The following is a 22,035-nucleotide window of genomic DNA, read 5'->3' on the forward strand; positions in this document are numbered from 1 at the left end:
GGGAAGACGCGGTCCACATCTTTCTTGCCCTACAGTATCTGATGACTTCTTTAGCTCCTGTTAATATAAGTCAAGAATGGAAGGTAAAACACAACCGAAGGAGCAATGCATGAACTGGACTGCGGGAATAGTGTGGAAAATAACTGAGAGACAGCAATTCTGTGAGATTAAAGGCAATGAGACTGTATAGAACTGAAGTAATGGAAATCAGTACTGTAGCACTAATAGACTGCTGAGCAATCGGCTCACGTTCAGATTCAAGTAAGAAGTATGGTTTGGGAGGTTTTAAGTAATACACGCATAGAAACAATAATTAATCCTCTTTTATTATGTCTGCTCTGGAACTCTTTCTGATACCTTGGCCTTTTGGAAATAATTTTCTTGTGCAAAGGCTGCAAGACTGGTCCACATTATCAAAATATACCTGGGCTTCCCTGCTTTAATGTAGAGTGCAGTACTGAAAATAATAGGATCTGTTTGCTTAGTAGGACGAAAGGGATTTTAACGATAATGTTTACTAACACTCCCCATTTTCAAGTATACAGATTACTTACACTGAATTGTTCTGCAACAGTGTTTGCTTAAAGAAGTGGCTTTATGTTCAGTTTGTATATTTGAAATCTGACTATTGAGCTTTTCACATACTGAACATCTTTTTATCAACAAACTGAAATTGCTTGTTCAAGTCCAGGAGTTATTAACATGATCCATCTCATCATTGTTTTCTGACTTGGTTTGCTGGTACAGAATATCCATTGTAAATTGCCATTTTATGTTGAAGCCTTGGAGACTGGTTACTTCGGGGAGCAACGCACTCTTTGCACAAAGAAAAGAGCTCTAATGAGCTACTGTTGTTTATTTTTCTATAATATAATTGATTGGGTTCAGTAAATAATGTAGCATCTGTTGTTATACTGTGTGGGGAAATGTCAAAACAAAGATAGTAAGCAGGTGGTTTAGAACGGAGAGAGAGAAAATTAAAATAGAATCTATTTAAAACATAATCTCATAGTAGATGAGCAAAAATGAACTCAAGTTCTATGTATAAATATTTATACTGAGATATAATTTGCTCAGAGGTTCGTGTGTAAGAAGTAGACTATTTAAAAGCCTTTGTAATCTTGGTTCTGCCCAGTCCTCTCTTCCTTAGTGTAATTATCCTCCATCAGTTTCTGTTACTAAATGACCTTGGGGAGGTTTTCAAAGGCATGAATAGCAACTGTGTATCCTGAAAGTTCCTTGAAAACCGGGGTAACTCCACGCCTCACTGTCTCTTCAGTTTGGAAAACTGCCTTTTGGGTGCGTTTTGGGGGAGGCAGCGTGGTCACGCTGCTTCCTCCATTCATTGACAGTCTTGTCAACTGCTGCCTTGAGTGAGGTGATACTGTGACATGGCTGCCTTCCAAGTATGGTCTGATGTGTGACAGATGACAGTGCCTGTCCATGAGCACTGAACAGCGCTTGGTACCCTAAAAAATCAAGGCCACCTCATTCAGCAGTCTCATCTTAGGCATCAGTTTTTTGAAAGAACTTCTGGTCAAAGTATTGGTGGTGGTGCAGCTCCCAGGGGCCGAGGGCGGAGAACACAGATTTGGCTCCTGCCCTTGACGTCAGCAGCATCCACGATGATAGTAGGAAGACAATCATACACGTTTTCAGACATGTAATGTCACTGCGGTTCTGGGGTTGGTTGTTGCAGAGGAGGTGCACACCTGTGCTCGGAACCATCTCTCTGCAAATGGTGATGATAATTGCTTGCTTTAAATCTTACATTCTGTCCTCCCAGTTTTCTTCTTAGACCACACCTACTTTTATATGTACTCTATGTATCTAATGTACCTTTATGATATTTTTAACTATGTCTTTCAACTGTGTTTTAGTCTATTCATAGTAAATCTGCACGTTTACTCTGAAATGCCACTGAGGTCTTGTCTTTGCTGCAAATGGTCAATTACTCTGTGCAAGAGGAAGGCAATTTGATAAATGCGTTTAAAGAAATACTTTTACTGCCTTTAATTTATACCCTTAAAGGAAGCAATTGGCCACTTGACAATTATTCTCTCATTCAAATTTTTTCCAAGGCTTTCTGCCAAATGATTAAATTACTTATCCCCGTCGTGCATTAACTGTAGACCTAATAATATGTGTTATAAAGAAGGATTTATTTTAATTAGTTGTCTGATGGGCTGTTATTAAAGAATGAATAAAAATGATTTTGTCATTGGGATATAAAGCACAGCTATGGCTCTGGAGCACTGTGGCACATCTTGAAGTTCTAGAAGAAATAAACAGAAAAGCCCTCTGTCCTTTTCTGTTGTTAGCATCACAACCTAAATGGTTATTTTTTTCCTTCCTCAGGCTATCAGGCTGTCTCTCGAGCAGTCTTTGCCACCTGAACCGAAAGAGGAGAGTACCGAGTCCGTCAGTAAACTGCGCATCCGGACGCCCAGCGGAGAATTCTTTGAGCGGCGTTTCCTGGCCAGCAGCAAGCTGCAGGTTGTCTTTGATTTTGTAGCTTCCAAGGGGTATCCTTGGGAGGAGTACAAACTTCTGGGCACCTTTCCGAGGAGAGATGTGAGTAAACATACCTTTCAGGAACAAGTATTACTACTTCTTACCTTCTATACATTACATGACCAGAATGTTATATTGTAGAAGGTAAAAGATATGCCTGAATATGTTAGAGTGCTGCCGAGCTCCGTGGCTGTAAGCAAGCCAGATTCTAACCTCCCAGCGCTATTGCAGGTTACGTACAAAATTGCATTGCAAAATCTGTTTCCAGTGAGGTTGTAAAAGATCCAGTGTTTCTGAAATAAACAACTTGTGGATCGCATTTAGTGAAAACTGCCCAAATATGCAGAGCCAACATCACTCACATCCTGTTTCGAAGGAAGCAGCATCAGTGTTGGCGTGCTGTTTAGGTCTGTTATGGGCTGGTACTTCTGACCTTTCAGGTTTTGCCATTTTGATGCAATTTTATGTTACAAGCAAGGAAGGTTCAGTGTCAGATAGTATACAGTTATGAGCTAATCAGTACATTCTAATAAATTATTAATCCATCTGTTACAGCATACCAGTAAATAATCATTTGTCTCCTACCTCAAAATTCTAATGATGTACCTGCTGTGAGTGATTTTCAAAATCAATAGTGCTTACTGCTTACAAAAGCCAATTAACTTCTGTTGATTGATTTGTCAACAGATATTTATACGCTGGTTACTAAGTTTCTTTGAAAATATACCTATATGTTTTCTGCTCTGTTACAAATTAACTTTCATTTCTTATTTAGCCATTGTTACAGCAAGTATAAAAGTCAGTGGGTCCAACTGCGCAGCAGTTATTTGGGTCTCTGCATAAAAGGCGAAGGCAACACAGACTCTGCAGAGATGAGAGAATGCAGCCAGGCAGTGATAGGTGAAGTTCAGCAGCATTTTGGCCATAGTGTCTCAGCAACGCAGACGAGTAGGGGCAGCTCTGGGTCACCTGGGGTTTTGTTTGCTGGGGGCATCTCCAGGTGGCTGGTTAAGCCATTTTTCATCAAAGGAACTCAGTAACTTATGTGTCTTTTCCATTTTGCTTCCCATCACTGTTCCTGGTAGATGTTGGCTGGGAACAAAGCTCTGATTGATACATTTGGAGTGCTGTTTTGAAACATATATCTGTTGTTTTATCATCATATTCCTAAGTACTCCAGAGGGGAAGAAAATAACAACCTTAGCAAGCATACAGCCTTCAGAGTGGGTGTGATTTCTTACCAGTTTTTGGCATAACTCTGTGAACAGGATAGTAGTGCTTACAGCTTTTGTTCTATCTTGTCTTATATTGAGAATGCTAATCAGACAGACTGAAAAGTAGCTTAATCACTTATTCCTTAAGCATGTAATATCATTTCCGCTTGAACCAACGACTAGAAGTTACCTCTGTTTCCAGGATTACTGAGCGTTCAACGTACTTGACAGAAGAAAGCCAATGTTTTACAATCTAAACAATGTTTTCATGTAGATTAAATATTCTGCAAGTAATGCTTCCCTACCTGTAACATATTTATGTCTTAGTACATATTTAATATTAAAACCCCGAAAAGACTATTACTGTAAATCTTTACATTTCTTTTGCACTTTAGACTGGCTGTTTCTGTACTTAATCACATCATCATCATTATTAATTTTAGTCTTCTGTAACAAACCCAAAAATTAATTAGGCAGCTCACGCAAGAACAAATTTTAGAGTAATAGAAAAGAAAAAAGACCAGTAAATTAGAATAGGCTGGTATTTTTGGTACATTGGTGAAACTGTCAGTGAGAAAACACCGAGGCAAACAAAGGAGAATTTAATGGCAGGTTATGGAGCTGTTGGTCTCTCACATGGAAGCAATGACCCTGTAATCTTTTTTTCTATGATTCCAACCTAATAATGCCATGTATAAGGATCACATAAATGATTCATGCTGATTGACTGGGTGGCCGTGTATGAATCCGGCTGCCATTGTGACCATCAGAGCTACAACAGACAAAATGTAATCCCTGGGGGTTTGCTAACCACTGAGGACAATAAATGACATTCGCCGTATTCCCCAGGTTTGGGAAGCTGGAAGTGTGCGACTCCATGGACATATATAAAAAAGCCCAAACCCTCATTGCTGAATACTTTGGAAGTACAGTAAAGGTATATATTCATTGCCTTAGGCTTTGTGGTATGTAGTCTCTTAAAAATAGACTGTACGTTGTCAAAACCCTTCTGCTGTATCATACATGTCACAGGCATCCATTGAAATGTGTGCAACAAGAACAGAGCACCTGGGATGCTTGTGTTGGAGAAAAAAGAGCATTTGCAATGTCTGTATTTAAACTATGCATAACGTTAAAAAAATATTTTAGAGTATCAGAATTACTTTGCTGGAGTTTTTGCTGCAATGAGATGAAAACATGTCTTTTCAAGTTAATTTTTTTCTTTCATCCTAATCTGTATTGCAATAACATACACACCCTGAAAGGTGTTCTGTCAGCAGAAAATCAGCATTTTCTTGCGGTGAACTTGTTCAAGCATTTTTACCTGCTTTTCAAAACCATCAGTCCTAATACCTCGATATTGTGTTGTTTAGGTATTTTTACTTTTTGGTAAATAAAAATTCATTAGTTCTTAGCTCTACGTTCCAGTTGCTTACACAGATATCCTTAGCTAACTTAAAGTTGGTATGATAACCCTACTGTAAATACAAACTTCTACACATGAGTAAATACACAGATTAACCTTTTCCAGACACTACTTGTAGATTTTAAAGCAGCAGTGACATTCCAAAGCAGTTAAGCACATGCAGTGACTTGTTATTGGGTCTTTGTCACCGACTGCGTTGTTCTTTCTACTAGCACTGAAATTAGATATTAACCACCTCCTCTCTTGGTTCCTTAGCCGAGGCAGCGCTGCGGACTGTGCTGACGACTGGCTATCACACAGGTGAACCTGGGTCAGCAGATAGCTGGGACCTCCAGCTTTGAAAGTATTGGGCAAGCACATCTTTCAGGGTGAAAAGCTGTATTATAAGTTCTTTTCATTATTCTTAAACTCTCCTGCAAAGGCTTTGCGGAAGCAAATGTGTGCCCTGTTTGAATGTATGTGCTAATTTTAGAATTATAGTTCCTTTTCTTCCAAAGATTGCTCTAATCTTGAAAATGCATTTAACTATAACAAAAAAGCTTACCCTAAGCATATTAGCTCAATCAACCTTCCCATTCAGTATTTCTTCTAAGTCCCTTTCTCTTAATAGCCTTCCTAAACACTAATTTAAATAGTTCTCTTGATCTGCAAGACCCACCTTCTCCCAGTAGCCCAGAGACTTCCTGGATGATCAGTTCCTCACTCCCTTCTGTGGCAGAGATCTGCAGAAATCTTCCTAAAACTCCTTAACATCCTATGGACTTGGCATTTTACCATACTTCGGGGAAAAAAGCTGAAGTGTACCAGGTCCAGCTGGGGAATGTGCAGAACAGATCTACCCAAACGGGGCTTTGGCCACCCTACTAGGTTTAGTGATATGTTTGTGAATGTTTTATGGTGTCTCTCAGAGAGGGAGGTCCTGGCATGCTCTCTTTCGAAAGACTATCTTTGAAAAACAAAAATCAAAATCGCAGTCTGTAATTTCTTCTGTTCATTTCTCCTTGAGGTGGAGCATTAGTTATGTATTTGAGAATTTGCCTTTTGCAGGCATGGCATTACAGACTTAAGCTCTTTATTTACTGTATCTGGAAGCCATGGTAAGCCAAGACTTCTACAGTATTTCACATTTTATTTTTCTGAGCCACAGCTTAGGATCAGGTGGCAGTTAAGTCACTTAAGGTTATTTAAATGCATCTAAAATGTTGCTTAATAATTCAGAACCAGTTTGCTCTGTTTAGAGTATTAAGATTTTTTAGATCCTTTTAATTAACCAATTTCAACAGCAGTTTAAATAAACAGAAACAAAAAATCTGTCTCCCTTGAAAGGGTAGAAAATAAATTTAACTCAAATTGCATGTCAATTTAAATTAAGTATGATCAGGATTTCCGTAAATTTAGGGCCAGACAATTCTTAATATTGTATAGGACTACAGAGTAAGATATTCCTCCAAACCAAATGTGATCATTCATTCCTGTGTTCTGGCAGCAGTAATCCTCTTTGAAGCCCATGGTGGTGAAAATAATGCCACGGGATAATAAGTTTTAGCTGCAGCACTCAGCACACATAGTCATCTGAGCAGGTAACTGTCCTCTGATGTTCTCAGAAAGGTAACCTTAGAGCACGATCTCTACATTGCTATGCCAGGTAGTTTGGCAATTTTGTATATCCCAGTCAATTCTAGAAGCCAGTCTTTGTAAGGACTATTCTGCATTTCACCTGGTGCAAACTACTTCCTTCAAATAATCTACTTTTAAACTAATTAGGTGGTGTTTAAAGTCTTTAAGTAGTTATGGAAGTGTGTTATGTTTAGGACCGTTTCTGGCTTTTAATGTTCTTTGCCCTAATCATCATCTTGATAGAAAGATTGAAGGAGGATGTTATCATGGGAAAGGATTCATGCAGTACTGTGGTTATACTCAATAGCAGGTCTAGTAACTTCACATAAATCAGGAAAGTAGCTTGAATATCAGTTTTCTGGCAAAGGAGGACTTCAGATTAATTAAATATTTTTCGGGCAAGTTCATAAAATTTGAGAATATTTTTGTAAGTTCAGGGAAAATTGAATATGTGATCCATGTAATTTCAGTTTGAGTTACTGAAACTTATACTTCCTACTGCATAAAATAGTACTCAACTATTTTAATTTACATAATTTACAATTTTTCAGGTCAATATAGATCTGATAGTGGCATGTTTGTCAGCTGTAGTCGAGTTTACACAGAGCCACAACCACCTACGAAGGCAGACGTCCCTCCTCTTGTCATTTAAAACTGTCCTTCAGTCAGTACTACCTGCCTTTGTCTTTCCCGTCTTTTGAGGATTCGTTGTTATTCTATTTATTCAAGCACTTATGTTTAATTCAGTTAAGACACTGAGAAGTTGTCTAAGCAAACTGGCCATACTAGACTGGCATATTCCCATGCCTCTTTTAGAAGCATGATTTCTGATCGTTCTTCCTGATGACTTGTAACAGTAGAACGATCGGACTGATGAGCCTTGGCTGCAAGAGGAATGTACCACGTATCACTGCAGCCAGAACACTGAAGTGTTTGCAACTCCTGGGTTTTATTGCTTTTAACAAGTGTGTTGCTCGCAGAGGATAAGTGTCACAGTCTTGCAGCCAGCACCTACAAAGGGAGTAGGTGAGTTTTTGCCTTACTGAAGTCAATGACAGTTCTTTAAAGACTATCGAGTAGATTTTGTGTCTCGAAATGCAGTGTTTATTTTTGTGGAAATACAGTTTCCATTAGGCAGTCAAAAAGTATTACAGAAGGATTTTTTGTAATGTTTTCTTCCAGAAAAGACAGACTTGATCTGTCTTCTCAGGCACGGTGTTTTTGCATAAGTAACTATGATATACAAAGAGAAAGAGTAAAGGCCTTCATGTATTAAGTCACTGAAATGAGATGGAAGGAATTTCTTCCTCACCTCGTAGATGTAAGCTTACTTTAAAAAGAAATAGAAATGCATTCTGTGGGTTAGTGTAGTTTCTGATCTCTTACAACAGCTCTGTGTGAATACAGAATGTTTAACCAATTTCAGGAAATAGGTGTGGATTTCAGATGAGGTGTTTCACTTAAGACTCAATAAAGTAAGCAAGCGTTCACCACAACACTGAATACTCGGTACGGTATGTGAATTCTCAGTTGAGTCATCCTCATTAGTTAACCCAATGACTAATGCCAACCATGTGATTAATATATTCCACCCAAGCACATCCCTCAGACCAAAAGTGTTCTTTAATTCAGCACTGCCCCATTTTACAAAACATTTATTTCAGGGGAGGTGCATTATTGTTCACAGGAAGATGCCTTAGTTAAGCCACAGAGCTTTACTGCTGCATATGGCATCTGGTGTAAACTGGAACTAAGATATTTTGTACTTGTTCCCCAGAATTGATGTCAGTTTTGTGGGCGCTTTTTTGCCTTGTAGGAAGAAAATGTAATGATAAAATACCAATCAAGAGCCTTTGTAATAGTATGATACTAAGAATGCTGCATCTGGTTAGCAGAAAATTTAATGATCTCCTGCTGTTTTGGTAATTGCATAAGTAATACATCAGACTAAATCACCAAAGCAGTCTTAGGCATGCTTTTTATTCTACTTACCTATCTACCAATTGCAATGTTATACTGTAGATATCATTGTGGTATCTGAACATCTTAATCCTTTGAACTTGTGATAAAAACCCTTTTGAATTGTTTTTCCATGCGGTTATAATTAAGTGCACAAGAATCTAATCCTGGGTCGTTCTCCTGCGAGTGACTGTGTTCACATCGATTCCCCTTTGGCACGTATGCAAAGTTCTTGTGGTTCATTTAGAGTACTAGATGTATTTATATGTTTTCAGACTTCCAGAAGACGTGGCTGTTTGCCTCCTTTCAGCTCTTCATCAATATCCGCAGTGAAAGGTAGAGCAATTCTGGGGCCATGATCTTTTTTTCTCTGTAGCTAGCACGTTTTAAAATGATTAAATACATGAATAATTGTTATTTCGATATGAGCACACTGGTAGCAGTGCCCACAAGTAATGGACTGGTTTGCTCGTTGGCACAGTGGAAGGGATGCTTAACGTACAAATGCGCTCATCTGTCAATGCCAGTACTTAAACCTTTTCTCTACTCAGCAAGAAAACTGAAAGTAAATAGTGTGAAGGAGCAGATAATGGAGCTCTTCTGCCTGCAGGTCTTTTGTCAGGAGAAGATGTGTTCCAGGGTATTCTGTCGGATTCTGCTGGTTCCAAGAAACTGCACAAAGAATTCTCTAGATAGATCAAAGATTTCAAACTGGAATGGAGGAAATTAGAAAATCTGAGGAGAGCTTTACAGCACCTTCCTCATCCCTTAAAATCTGAAATCCTCCAGAGCTGTTGGCACTGTGGAGAAAAGCATCATCTTGTTCAGTACCTGCAGATAACTTCTCTGCCTGCCACTAACTTTGACTACTTGCTCTCAGTGTATAAGGCAACTTTAACACCATCAATACCACATCAACAAAAGTCATGTTATTGAAGGAGATTCTAATTAGTTTAAATACTTTGGTGTTTCCAATTCTCCAGCCAAGGTAAAAAGTGCATTTATTACTTTGTCATTGAACAAAATTTCTGATCTCGGGCTAAAACAAAGCACAGAACGACCTCAGAGCTACCCAAGTAGAACTGATGTACGGAGCAGTTCCTAATGTCTTTAATTGGAAGGCAGATAAACTGTAGTTACATTATTCTTTTACTACCCGCTGTTAAAAAGGATAGGATATGGGTAGAATTCTGGTATTTTTTAAACATCGTTATCATCTGGACTTCTGTTTACTTTTGGTGCAAGAACAATTAGTGTTTGTGGGGCTTTTTGGCTTTGTTCTACAAACATGAGGTATTTTTCCCAATTAAAAAAAAAAAATCAAATTTTCTTGTAGAATCATGAATTCATAATGTTGAACTTTTAAAAAGCACCAGATGTTCGACCTTGCTGTGCAAATACAGCAACACCAGGTTTGGGTTTATCCTCGTTACTTACATTGCCCTGTCACTATGCTTAGTATTTAAAAAAACGCCCAAACAACAACAAAAAAAAAGAGAGAGCACAGTTGCTATATTAATTTACTCTCTAAAAAACAAGTAATGCCAGTCAGTTTTATAAGCCTTCACTGAATTAGAATCTATGTAGCAAATTACCATCTGATAGAAGTGAAGTTGATGAGAATTCACACTATGTAAAGACTGACAATATCTCAGGTATCTCAGAGTGCAGGATTGCTTTTCTAAGAAAGAGTGGAAAGCATGCTCAAAGGACAGGATACATCATCACCATTTTCTGTTTTGTCACTAGTAAATGTATTTTTTAAATAAGCTTCATTTAAAATACTGTTTTCATAAAATCTCTTCAGATAAATAATAAAAGCATGATATATCTAGAATAAAGCTTTGTGCTTAGAATGAGACCCGAAGTCCTTTACGACGACATATTTTTCCTTATTTGTGAAGGCTTTCTACAATTCAGATGTAAATTATCTCCAAGTTTATTCAACTAAACCAGATCTAATTGCATGTATTTGTATAAGGTAGCTCTACTTTTGTTTGTTGCTCAAGTTGAGCGTATTATCCGTATGACCCATGGATATTTCAATAGGTAGAAAGGATTCACTGTATTTGTTTGTGTGTCATTCTGAAAATATCGGTTTTTAAACAGATCCAGTACTTTACCAGGTGTGCCTTTAAGTAATTTCTATTGCATTTATACTTTAGGAGGATTAGGAAAGAGAGTAAAAGAACCCTTTGTCCGTTAGATTCATTAAAGGTATTCATGCGTGTGTAAGTGGTATAGAGGCTGGGCTACTCAGGAATCAGATCCTTGTCCTAGGGTGTAGAGAAAGGTGAAGGGTGTGATATTTACTGCTTGTGTAAGTGTCATAATAATTGTGTATTCGATTCTTTATTTTTAAATTACCTTCCTGGGCATTGAGCCATTTTTTTGTATTTATCTTTTCCCTTTTTGCAGAGTTAGGGAGGGTAAGGAACCACGCCTTTGAAATGGTAAAAGTACAGCTGTTCAGGATGTGAATGTGTAATAGAACAGACAGGTCAGCAAAAGTGAAGACAGAAATAATACAGAAATTATTCTAGAAGGAAAAAGACTTTGCTATAAAAAAATGTATTAAAATATTGTTTAAGCTAGTATCGATTTTTGTTATCGGGTTATTACAAAGCCCAAGGAACTTATTCAGAATAAAGTGTCATAGCTACTACATTCATACAGGAGAAATAGAAGAGTTAGCATTACTATCCTTTGGTTTTGCACAGTCTTAAATCATTTAAACTTTCAAGTGCCACAGAAGTCCTTCAAGCCAGCTAGCTACTGCTTATGTTAAATAATTGCCACAGAATTCATTTAAACAAATATCCAGTAAAGTAATGCCTTTCCTAGGTTATACAACCAAGCTCTTTAAAAGATGAAGCCTCAGCTCCAGTGCACTGAAGTGTAAGGTTCTGCAAAATTATATCCATAGTTGGAAGGAAACTATTGTCTTACCAACCTAAACCTATTTCAGTGGAAACAAAACATTTTGCAGCTCAATGGCTGCAATAGCACTGATGGAAATACAGTCCTGTTACCACCCTCTGGTCATGTTGCTGGTGTGAGTCTTCCCTGAGGGGAGGCGAGTGTTAAGGTTTGTGTAAGAAGTCATTTGCCTGAAGATGAAGCCTCCCGGGGCACTATCTGCTCTGTCTTTGGGGCAGCCCTGAATGCACACGTAGGTTATTCTACCGAGTTCTGTGAGCTTGGATATTAGTAATTCTGCTGTCACTTGAGTTATACTCTCATAGCATCTGAACGCTGTACCCTTCCTGTGCCACCCTCTTCACTGTATAAACTCGGAACAGCTTAGAGTCTCTTTTTAAGGGGTTTTAGTTTGCATTTCATTATAATATAAAGTACTTACTTTAGCAAAACCACAAAATATATTCAAAAAGTACACTCACCTCATTACTGGTGACGTGTGAGTGGACTCTTAGAGTGCATGCGTATGACTGGTAGAAAGTCAGATATTGTGGGACTTTAAAATGGTGAGAAACACTATGCTTTTAGCATTTATTTAGGCCTTTAATAAATGCTGAATGCTTACCTGGTGAATCTTTGCAACCTTAGTCAAGAAGGTGTTGATTTAAGCACAGGGATACCTAAGTAACTCACTTAGTCTAAAAGGATCAAATCAGATTCAGTATATAAACCCACGCTTAAACAATTTGCTGCAAAATTGCTAACAATGTAGAAGAAATCTTTAAACAAAGGTATAGGGCGTTGCGACAATATAAGTCACATAATGTGCAGGGCTGCTCTGAAGAGAGTGCCGTGCAAGGACATCAGAGCACGGGATTGCCAGCACTGACCTGGACTCCAGCATTTATCCTAATGGTAATGAAACAAGGTACACAGATTTAAATATAAAAGTATTATACTTCATATTATGAAATAATCCACGTAAATGTAAGTGAATAAAATGAGTTAGAAAACTACACGGGACACACCTTTGTGAGCTACAGCTCTTCCAGGGTCCTTTCATCTTTATTATATACCGTTCTTCGGTTTCTAATTCTGTTTTAAAATACTGTAAGTTACGAAGCATCTTAGGTCTTATATTTTGTATATTTACAAGAGAAACCATTCTTTTGGTAGGGGATGTGTTCACTAATAAGCTTCTATTCTTCGTAGCAAACAACATATTTACAAACCACAAATAACAAAGTAGAAGCTGCAGAAGGGTTATGGTGTGATAATTAAGTACAATGGCGACCCATATGAACAGAAAATGCCAAGGAGCTAAAACAAAGCAACAACAGCTTTGTTTGTTGACAGATGTAGGAGCCATATTGTTAGTTAATTGGGTAATGGTGTAAACATTTGCAAACTCTCCTGTCCCTCAGTGAATTAAGCAGCACACTGAAATTATGGTGAAAAGCTGCACAGTCCTTTTGCTGCAGGTACTCCAGAGTGCTTTTAGCCAGCCTCCTAAGAATGAAGACAGTGAGGAAGGGACATCCTGTGTTATTACTGTTTAAGGTACCTGAAGTTTACAAACTTTAGAGTTTAGACTCGGATATGTATCTTGAATTCTGTCTTTCCTAGCTTTTCTTGAAAAAAAAAAAAAAAGATTGCAGGATGTGAAAATAGAGAGGTCAAATTAGATACTGGCTTGAACTGAAAAGAAGGGAAATTGCTTCTTTGAGGTGCACAATGCCTCAAATGTTGTGAATTGCAGACACCCCTATTTACCTTGTTTTCTATGTCTACGTGCAATAATGGACTGTAGCAGAATACCAAAACATTAAAAAATGCAACAAGATACTTAATTAGCATACTTCTGTAATCACAAACTTAAATGCACTACTTTGGCTGTTTTTTACATAACAGGTTTGCTCTCTAAGATAATAACCTTTCAATAATTTAAGCAGCATCTGTGCAGGCATGCATAATTGGGCTGTAGATAATAGGAATCTAAAATTGAGTCTGGTTTTTATAGATTATTTTTCTCTCCAGACATTTAGCAATAGCTCACCGTGGTACATGAAGTTTAAGAAAATATGTTCCTGTTTTGGGAATCAAAATAATTCATCTGTTTGGGGTTTTTAAATGGAAGGGGGAAGTTAATTCTGTTGCAGTCAGAAAGATGAAATTACGTTGATTTCAGTGGACTTAGGAAGTGATAAGCTTTTAATATTTGTTTAACTAATGAGTTTTCTATAATTATCAATTAAAACAATAGAAATACAAATATATTTTAAGTTTGCTTGATTTAATTGGGAGAGAAAGAGGAGCCATACTCTTTGTTAATTGGTAACTGGATTAGTAAGTTATGCTTTTAAGAAAAAATACATTATTGTTTCTTATTAATTCATAGTGTTTGGTGTGCTTGACAACTAATGTTTTAAAAAAATAATTTTAGAAAGCAGTGGTGTGATATAATCATAGATAAAATGAATCTAACTTCAGAAAAAATGTTTATCAATATGCATTTCTATTTATACCTATAGCATAAGAGTAATAATCTATTATTCACAAGCAAAATTCTGATACCTAGTGTGTTCACGCAGCAAAATAAACTAAAACAGAATACCCAGGGAAAATAAGTTTAAAATTTGAAGTGAAGATGGTAAGATTAAAAGAAATAATGTTCATCTTTCTATATGAAGCTTTCCAGTAGTCTTCTGGATGTCACATCATTGGCATGTACACCTGAGTGTCTGAAGGACACTTAGGAGCCTTGTCATCATTATTTTGTCTATATAAATAACTATATTATGTAGTACTTATTGAATTTTATTTTCATAGAGTAGATTTATCCTATAGGCAGAAGCCTAGTTTCTAAATGGAATCCTCAACACGGGTTTCTTGCTGACTACAAACTGAGAATTGCTTGCATGCCTTGAGTGAAAACTGGTAATGGGATAGTCAGGATGTTGAGCAGCTTGCAGGGTTTGGTGCTAAGATCCAAATGCTGAAGAATTTTGGCAGTAACGGTACAGATAGTGCCTGTATCATTCTTTTCCAAATTGCACGGCATTTAGCTCTCACTGGAATTCTCCTGTATGCCCACCTGCACGAGTGACAGCCTAAATACATCGACAAATCCAGCAAGCAGTCAGGATTCCAGGGAATAATTCTATAATACAAATGTACGCAGCTAAACATCTGCATAAATGATATATAGAGACACAGTACTTACGATGTGCATATATATATATATATATATATACACGCACCCATGCACATAAGTACACGCTTCAGGAGTTGGGTTGGGATACGGTTTCACCATATGGCGAGCGGATTCAGCATTCACTCCCGATGGAAGGAGGAGAGCCCTGCTTCCTCCATTCCATATGCTACGTACTTACCTTGCACTGGATTTGGTGTTGACTGGACTTGTGTGTTCCCCAGTTAAACTCACTGGCACAGCAGAAAAACAACCAAACGAATGTTTAAGTGGCTGATAAGCATCAAAGTGAGTGAAAGTCAGTGCTTCACTGTGTGACTTGGAGCAAGAAAGAAAGTCGGAAAATAAAGGCAGAATAAATTCCACTTTCAGTGGAGAGATCATACTGGATTGGCTATGCTGACACCATCAGTCCGACTGAAGTTTTAGGATACTTATCTGGGACTTGTGTGTTCTAGTAATCCTCCCAAAAGATCTTAACTTTGACAATAGGTCAGATATATTCATGCATTGGTTGGTTGTAGAAAACCAGACCTTCTTGGCATTAGTGTGTTGGATTCTGTTGATTATTATTCTGTTTATTATCATTACAAAATTGTTATTCTGTTTATTGTCATTACAAATATGTTATTGCTGTTGTTGATTATATTACTAGCAGTATTATCATCGTCGTTGTCATCTTTATCTGCATCCTGGGAATTCACACTCACAACTTCAGTTAGCACTGACAGAAAGACTCAAAAAATCTCCCTAGTGAAAATTTGCCCTGTGAAGATAAACAATTCAAAAAAGTCTGCTTACAGGTATCTTCTTGTTCTTATCTTTACAGGTGACCCAGCTGGATCCAAATAAATCATTACTGGAGGTAAAACTGTATCCTCAAGAAACACTTTTCCTGGAGGCAAAAGAATAGATCAAACAAGATTGTAGGACTAATCATCCTTTGAGAAGCCAGAGGCACATCATCGAAAGGAAAACTATCAATTCCACCTTGTACTCATCCAACTCAACTCAATGTCACGACTTTGCCTCTTGCAAGAATCCTGAAAAAATGAAAAAACATAGCTACTCAAAGTTTCACATCCATGATATATGTTTCCAACCTCATTGAAATGAGCAGAGGATAAAATTCTGCTATGAACACTGAACATTATGACTCTGTTGCTTACTTATCATCCAGCTTTTGTTATAATTAATGCACTGTTAAAATGTGAGTGATTGTTAAGTAGAATTTTTACTCCTCAAATGCCCCTTTTTCACCAAGAAATCTTAGACATTTCTGCCTGTACTTTTGACACTAGAATGCTGTATATTTGATATCTCGCTGAGCCAGTGCTCTCATATATATGCATTTTATTTCTGTGTTTGAATTTCTACTTTGTCAACTAATTTAAAAAGGCAGAAAAAAATAATGGGACATTCTCAGCCATTGAAATTTAACAGTATTATAGTAGAAAGCATATAATTTTTGTTAGTACTTTCTGACTTCTTTGATAAGATGTAAGGTTTTGTTTGAAGAATATAGTTTGACATATATGCAAGGTATTTATTTTCTGGTTCTGCTTTGGGTCTCAGTTCTGGTTCAGTTTAGGAAGTATTTTCCATTACATTGCAGTGTGTGAAACTGCTTATTGCATGATGTGAATATTTAAATTACATTAGAAATGGCAGTGCCAGAAACCTGGTATCTTGCCAACACTTCAGGAATCAGCTGATATTGAATATCAGCTGTTAAAAACCTTTCAAGTACCAGATACAAAAGTTCTTTATTTCTCATTGTGAAAGAAAGGGCAGTTTCCATTTTAGCAGTTTTCCTTCATTCTGGCACTTGTTTGTATCCTATTACTCTGCTGTTTTAAAGCACCTTGTTTGTTTCATCAAACAATGAGTATCTTAAGAGGTGGTGTAATAAGAAATCTGCCTTATTATTGCACACTTTGGACGTTTTAACAATAGATTGCTGATCCCATTTCAAATTTAAAGAAATCCTAATTCTCCTGTCTGAAATGTATGCACCAGCTATCTGATGTGGAAAAATCTGGTACTTTAAATTTCTCAGCCACAGAATGAGCATTCTTAGTCTAAGACCGTAACTTACACTTGATGCTAAAATTGCATCAAAACTGGTTTAACTATTTTTTTTTTGGTTTGGTTTTGTTTTGTTTTTTCCTTAATCTCTGGTCCCACAGAACAGTGCACGAAAGCACTACAGAATCCTTATCTGCTAATCAATATTTTTTTTAAAGCCTGGCATATTGTTTTCCACATACGTTTCTATGTAATGCGTAGTGTATATCCTAGCAAAATGAATTCCAATTTGAAAATTTTATACTAAACAAGAATAAACTCCACACATCTTTTTAGTTTTTCTTTTTTTATTTGGAAGGATGGTGATATAAAATTAAATGTATGCCTATTATTAGGGTGTTAGTGAAGGTGATATATTGTTACCTTTACCAAAAATGCAAATTTCTGAGCGGGGAAGCCTTATTCTACCTTTTGTAATTCTGTAATTAGTGAGTGCTACATCAGACACTTTTAGAAGTGAAATATCTATGGCAAACAAAAGGTTTGGAAGTGTAAGCAAATTCTGATCATTTGCAGTTCACAAATAAAGGAATGCATAGCCAACAGCAAGATAAATGTATGTGTAATGGAAAGCTCAATGCAGACACTTCATTCTGAGATTTTGTTTTCTTATAAAAATATCCACTATGTTTATTAAATAAGAAATTATCATAGGTTGCAAACTGGGGTGATGCTGTTTCTACAAACAATCACAGTAACACATGCAGCAGGATTTGAAAGTGATGCATATCTTTTTTTTTCAGATTAGCTTTTCCTTCTATGCTGGCTGTTGAGGAAAGGAATTGCTGAAATACTGCTACACAAAGCAGAGCGACCTTTCAGCTAACTTGTTTATATTAATCTATTCTGTTTAACTTTTGTTTGATCTCATCAGGCTGTTTTCTCTCACTCAACTTTATTTCTGTATTTTGACTATATATTCTTTACTTTGATACTAGTTTCATAAAGGTATTAAATGTGGCTTGAATATTTGTTGAATCTGTTGAAGTCAGTGATCCCAGGGTTTGTTTAGCCTTTTTTTTTTTCTAAACTCTTTTATTATTTTTTCCCTCATTTTGTTCGTATTGCAAAATACACTGTCATTATCAAAGTGTTCTAGTGGTAATTAACTGGAAGTGTTCAAAGTGCTGGCATTACTGCCCTCTGGTATAAAGGTATCAAGATGAGTGTGCGGGGATCATTCTGCCGCAACTTAAACAAGTGTATCACTCTTTAAATAAAACATTTATGATTTTGGTCCTGAAATACTTCGGGCCTGATTTCAAGAAGCAACCATCCAGAGTCACCTTTCCAAATTACAACCTCAGTGCAAACCAATCCTTCTGTAGAAACATTAATATTCTTTGCCATCATTTTCTGCTCTCCTAAACCATTATATTCACTTCACATGCTCTGCTGACATGGTTAATCCTCCAGTTGGTCTACAGACTGATTTTGTAATTCAGTATTACTCTAAAACTGTAACATTTGCTACAGAGCATATCCCTGATTCTACCTTTTTATCTTCAGGTTCTTCACATTAATGGATTATCATTAACATGATTAATGCATTAGTTTTAAATCTTAAGGAATTACTGTTAATGAATGGAATCCTGTGCGATGTGTTGGCTTTCATTACTGGCCTTCAGAGCATTACGGTGAAGGTGGGGCGTTCTCTGGCTTTTGAAGAAACTTCCTGCCTATTGACATTGGTGTTTGAAATCACTATTAGAGAATATGCAGAACCAAAGTGTTTGGTCTGTATTCTCTGCGTACGCGCTCTTCAATTTAGTGAGGATGCTGAGGGTGTTTCTAATGGAGCTATGTCGGAGGGCTTGTTTATTCTTTTTAATGTAGCAGAAAAGGACTTAAGCTTTCGTAAACTGTACCTACTCAGTGACATTAGAAACTTAAAATAAATTTTCAATTACAATGATATTTCAACTAATAAGGTATATGATTTCACTGTTCCATATGTGGGGAAAAACAGTTCCAGAACCAGGAGCTCCTTAGAGTGGTCAGTAGGCAATGCTAAGAATGAAGATGTCTTGTGTCTGCCGCTCCTCACTGGAGATAAAGGCTTCCTGCCCTCTGCTGCCCCGCTGCGCCTCCTTCCACTCGCGGGTCACAGCACTGAGACCGTACATCAAGGTAAGCACCCAGTCCTTTCTTCTGACCTTTGGAAAGCACAGGGTATGGTTTTATGATGATGGTGACCCTCTTGTGGGTATCCCCTGCAGTTTTCACTGAATTTTACTTTACACCGAAGTTTTCCCAAACTGTGGGTCGTATGTGGCCTGAGGAGAAATGTGCCCCAGACATTCCAGAAGCACCGCGGCACAGGCTACTTTCAGTGTGTTTCCTTTCTCTGCTGTCAAAACTATTTGCCAAAATACAGAATTCTTTAAGCCTGTTGAGAGGGAAGGTGCAAGCAGGAGCATCGGTCTTCAGGCTAGCAGGTGTGGCGCTGGCCTGGGATGAGCCATCCAGCCTTTTCCAGGAATTCTTCATTCCAGCTCTTGTTCTTTTCAGACAAATTACCTCAGAAGAGAGACTGAAGGTTGATTCTGTACCCCAGTTAAACTTCCTTATTCTATTTATATAAAAGAGAGGGCAACAGCGGTAACCTTAATTATTTTTCTCTGGACGGAGCATCGAAGGGGGCAGGAATTACTCTATATTGTCCACAGCGTGAGCTGTTGTTCGCTTCCTGAAACCATTTCCTCACAGAAGACAGTGAGGGAGGAGTAACAACAAATTTAGCACTAAATGTGTCCGGATCCAGGCAGTTTGGCACTCAAACTGGTGTAGATCTGTGCTGCCGCCAGAAGAGCCACCTCTGCCCCTGTCTTGCTCTGGGACTGGGAAAACCAGCCGAGTTAAAAACTAACCCTTTTTTTCCCTGGAGTAGCTTTCAGATGGACTCAGCTCGCTGAGCGACTGTGTGCGCACCAGCACCGACGAAGAGCAGAAGGTGGAGCATCCATGGGGTGAGTAATGGGAGAGGGAGAGGGAGCCTGCTCCCTCTGGCAGCAGCACTGATTTACGTGGAATTACATTGATAACCATCCTCAAAATATTTTTTGAATGCCTTGTTATTACCTTCAAGTTTTACATTCATATTTTAATTTCAAAAAATTAAAGAAATGGTATAAAGGTGTTGCTCTCTGAAGGTTCCGTAGGTTTTGTGAAAGTCAGTAGCCCAGAATTCAAGAAATGGGAAGCCAGAGAGGAGGTACTTTGAGTACGTGCGGTGAGGACAAGGCTCATTCTAGGTCTAACTAGATCACTGCAGAGCAGAAAGGGCAGCCTGGGTAGCAGAACTGCAGGAAAAGCAGTTTCAGCGAGGTTTGATGTCTCATTACATACCAGAGAATTCACTCCTTGGTCAGGGCTTTTCTTGGTGGATTCTTCTATGTGCAATAAAGACTGAAGTCACACTGCAGCCTTAATATATTATAATTTAATTAAAATGTCACTCAATTGCTGGTTATAGAAGTAGGCTTCATTAGTTCCTGTGCTTACAAAACTATTGATTAATGTGAACATTATTTTGTACACGCTACCAATGAGTTTCATTTACTATTTTTCCAACTCTGTGTTGTTCCACAATTCATTGCTGTCAGTTCTGATCCAGTCATCTTGAATGAGTTTTTATCATCCATTAACATCATCACCTTGCTACCAATACCTTTTTCCACATAATGTACGAGTACCTTGAAGAACCCAGGTTCCCACACAGGCACTTGGGAACACGACTGGCATCCTTTCTCACTATGAAAACTGTTGCTTAACTACATCCAGCCATCAGTCTCTGAGTAATACTCCCTTTTTTTCCTCAAGAAAACATGTTTCCGCTGTAGTAAAGTTTTCCTGCAATTGCTCTGCTTTCATTAAGTATTCCTCTTGCACCCTGAAAATATATTTGTCCAATTATCTTTCTGGCAGGCTTCCCGTTTCTGATATTTTTAATGATCTTTAACACCTTTGGCAATTGTTCCTCAAGGTATGACAGTTGTTTTGTTCTGGATTCGTGTCCTCCAAAAATTGTCTTCCCACCGTCGTGTTCTTTCCTGTTCTTCTCATTCGAGACTCTTTCAGTCGTTCTCTTCGCGGTGGTGGCTCACGTGGCTCAGCTCCTACTGGTGGGGCTGCTGGAGTGCTTTTAAATAAGACAGGTCTGTCCTCTGAGGATCTAAGACAATGTCTCCAAAGAGTTTGGATTACAATCTTAGTCTTTTAACTGGGGCTTAATTTCTCTTTACTATCTTTCCCCTTTATGCAGTTTTCTTCTTAAATGCTCCTCTGGTGATTTGTTTTCAGTAAAATAGTGAATCCAAATATGTTTTCATTCACCTCAAAATGTGTTTTCTGTAATTCTATTTGCCTCTATGCTTTATTTAACCATTGTCACAGTCCCCCTTAGCATGAGTTGCTGTCATTCATAGGTATTTCAGCTTGTGAACTGCAACATCCTAGTCATGATCTTGCCTTTTCTAAATTTACTGATATACCTAAGTTGTTGTCATTTAAAACCTCCCATTGTGTCAACCATTTTAGGAGTTCTAAAATTATTGTAATGTGTACATAGAAGCATATTTCATTTTGTCTATGTCTCCCGGCCTGTTATATATGCCCTGAATAATTAGGATTTCTGTTGTGTAAGGAAAAGCAAATGCTTATCTCCAAAATGCGGTGGTAATTGAGAAGGGATTTTTTTTTAATGACAACTGTAAACTCACAACTACAGGGGAATATCATAAATTATTTTGTGGATCCAATTGAAAAAAACAGAGAGATTTGGTTTAGAACTGAAGTATAACCTGTGAATCACAGAGAACGCTCTGTTGCTGAAAAATTCTACTTTTTCAAGGTTTAGACAAAGGTGAATAAGACATTGTGTGACTGTTGCAGAATCCTCTAAAGCAGAAACACAACAAAACAGAACAAAAACCACAAAACCCCATCCATCCTGAGGCTTTCAATATTACAATTCCTTGTAAAGTTTGTTCAATCCATTTTCACTTTTAGTTTACCACTCTTCCCTGGTCATACGAAAAGCAAGGTTATGCACGTGTATTGAAAGCATTGAAGTACTGTCAGCTGCG

General features: G+C 37.7%; 1 protein-coding gene across 2 annotated transcripts in view; it reads left to right on the plus strand.

Moving 5' to 3' along the window:
• FAF1 (Fas associated factor 1) overlaps positions 1-18,865 on the plus strand; it is a 176,387-nt gene extending 157,522 nt beyond the window's left edge. For both annotated transcript variants that reach the window (XM_054072454.1, XM_054072453.1), the window contains 2 exons: positions 2,359-2,574; positions 15,690-18,865. In XM_054072454.1, the coding sequence (XP_053928429.1) occupies positions 2,359-2,574; positions 15,690-15,773 (300 nt within the window). In that variant the 3' untranslated portion in view covers positions 15,774-18,865. The remainder of the gene's footprint in view (positions 1-2,358; positions 2,575-15,689) is intronic.
• Positions 18,866-22,035: the final 3,170 nt, after the last annotated feature.

This window comes from Cuculus canorus, chromosome 8, assembly GCF_017976375.1.
Source record: "Cuculus canorus isolate bCucCan1 chromosome 8, bCucCan1.pri, whole genome shotgun sequence".
Classification (NCBI taxonomy): Eukaryota; Metazoa; Chordata; class Aves; order Cuculiformes; family Cuculidae; genus Cuculus; species Cuculus canorus.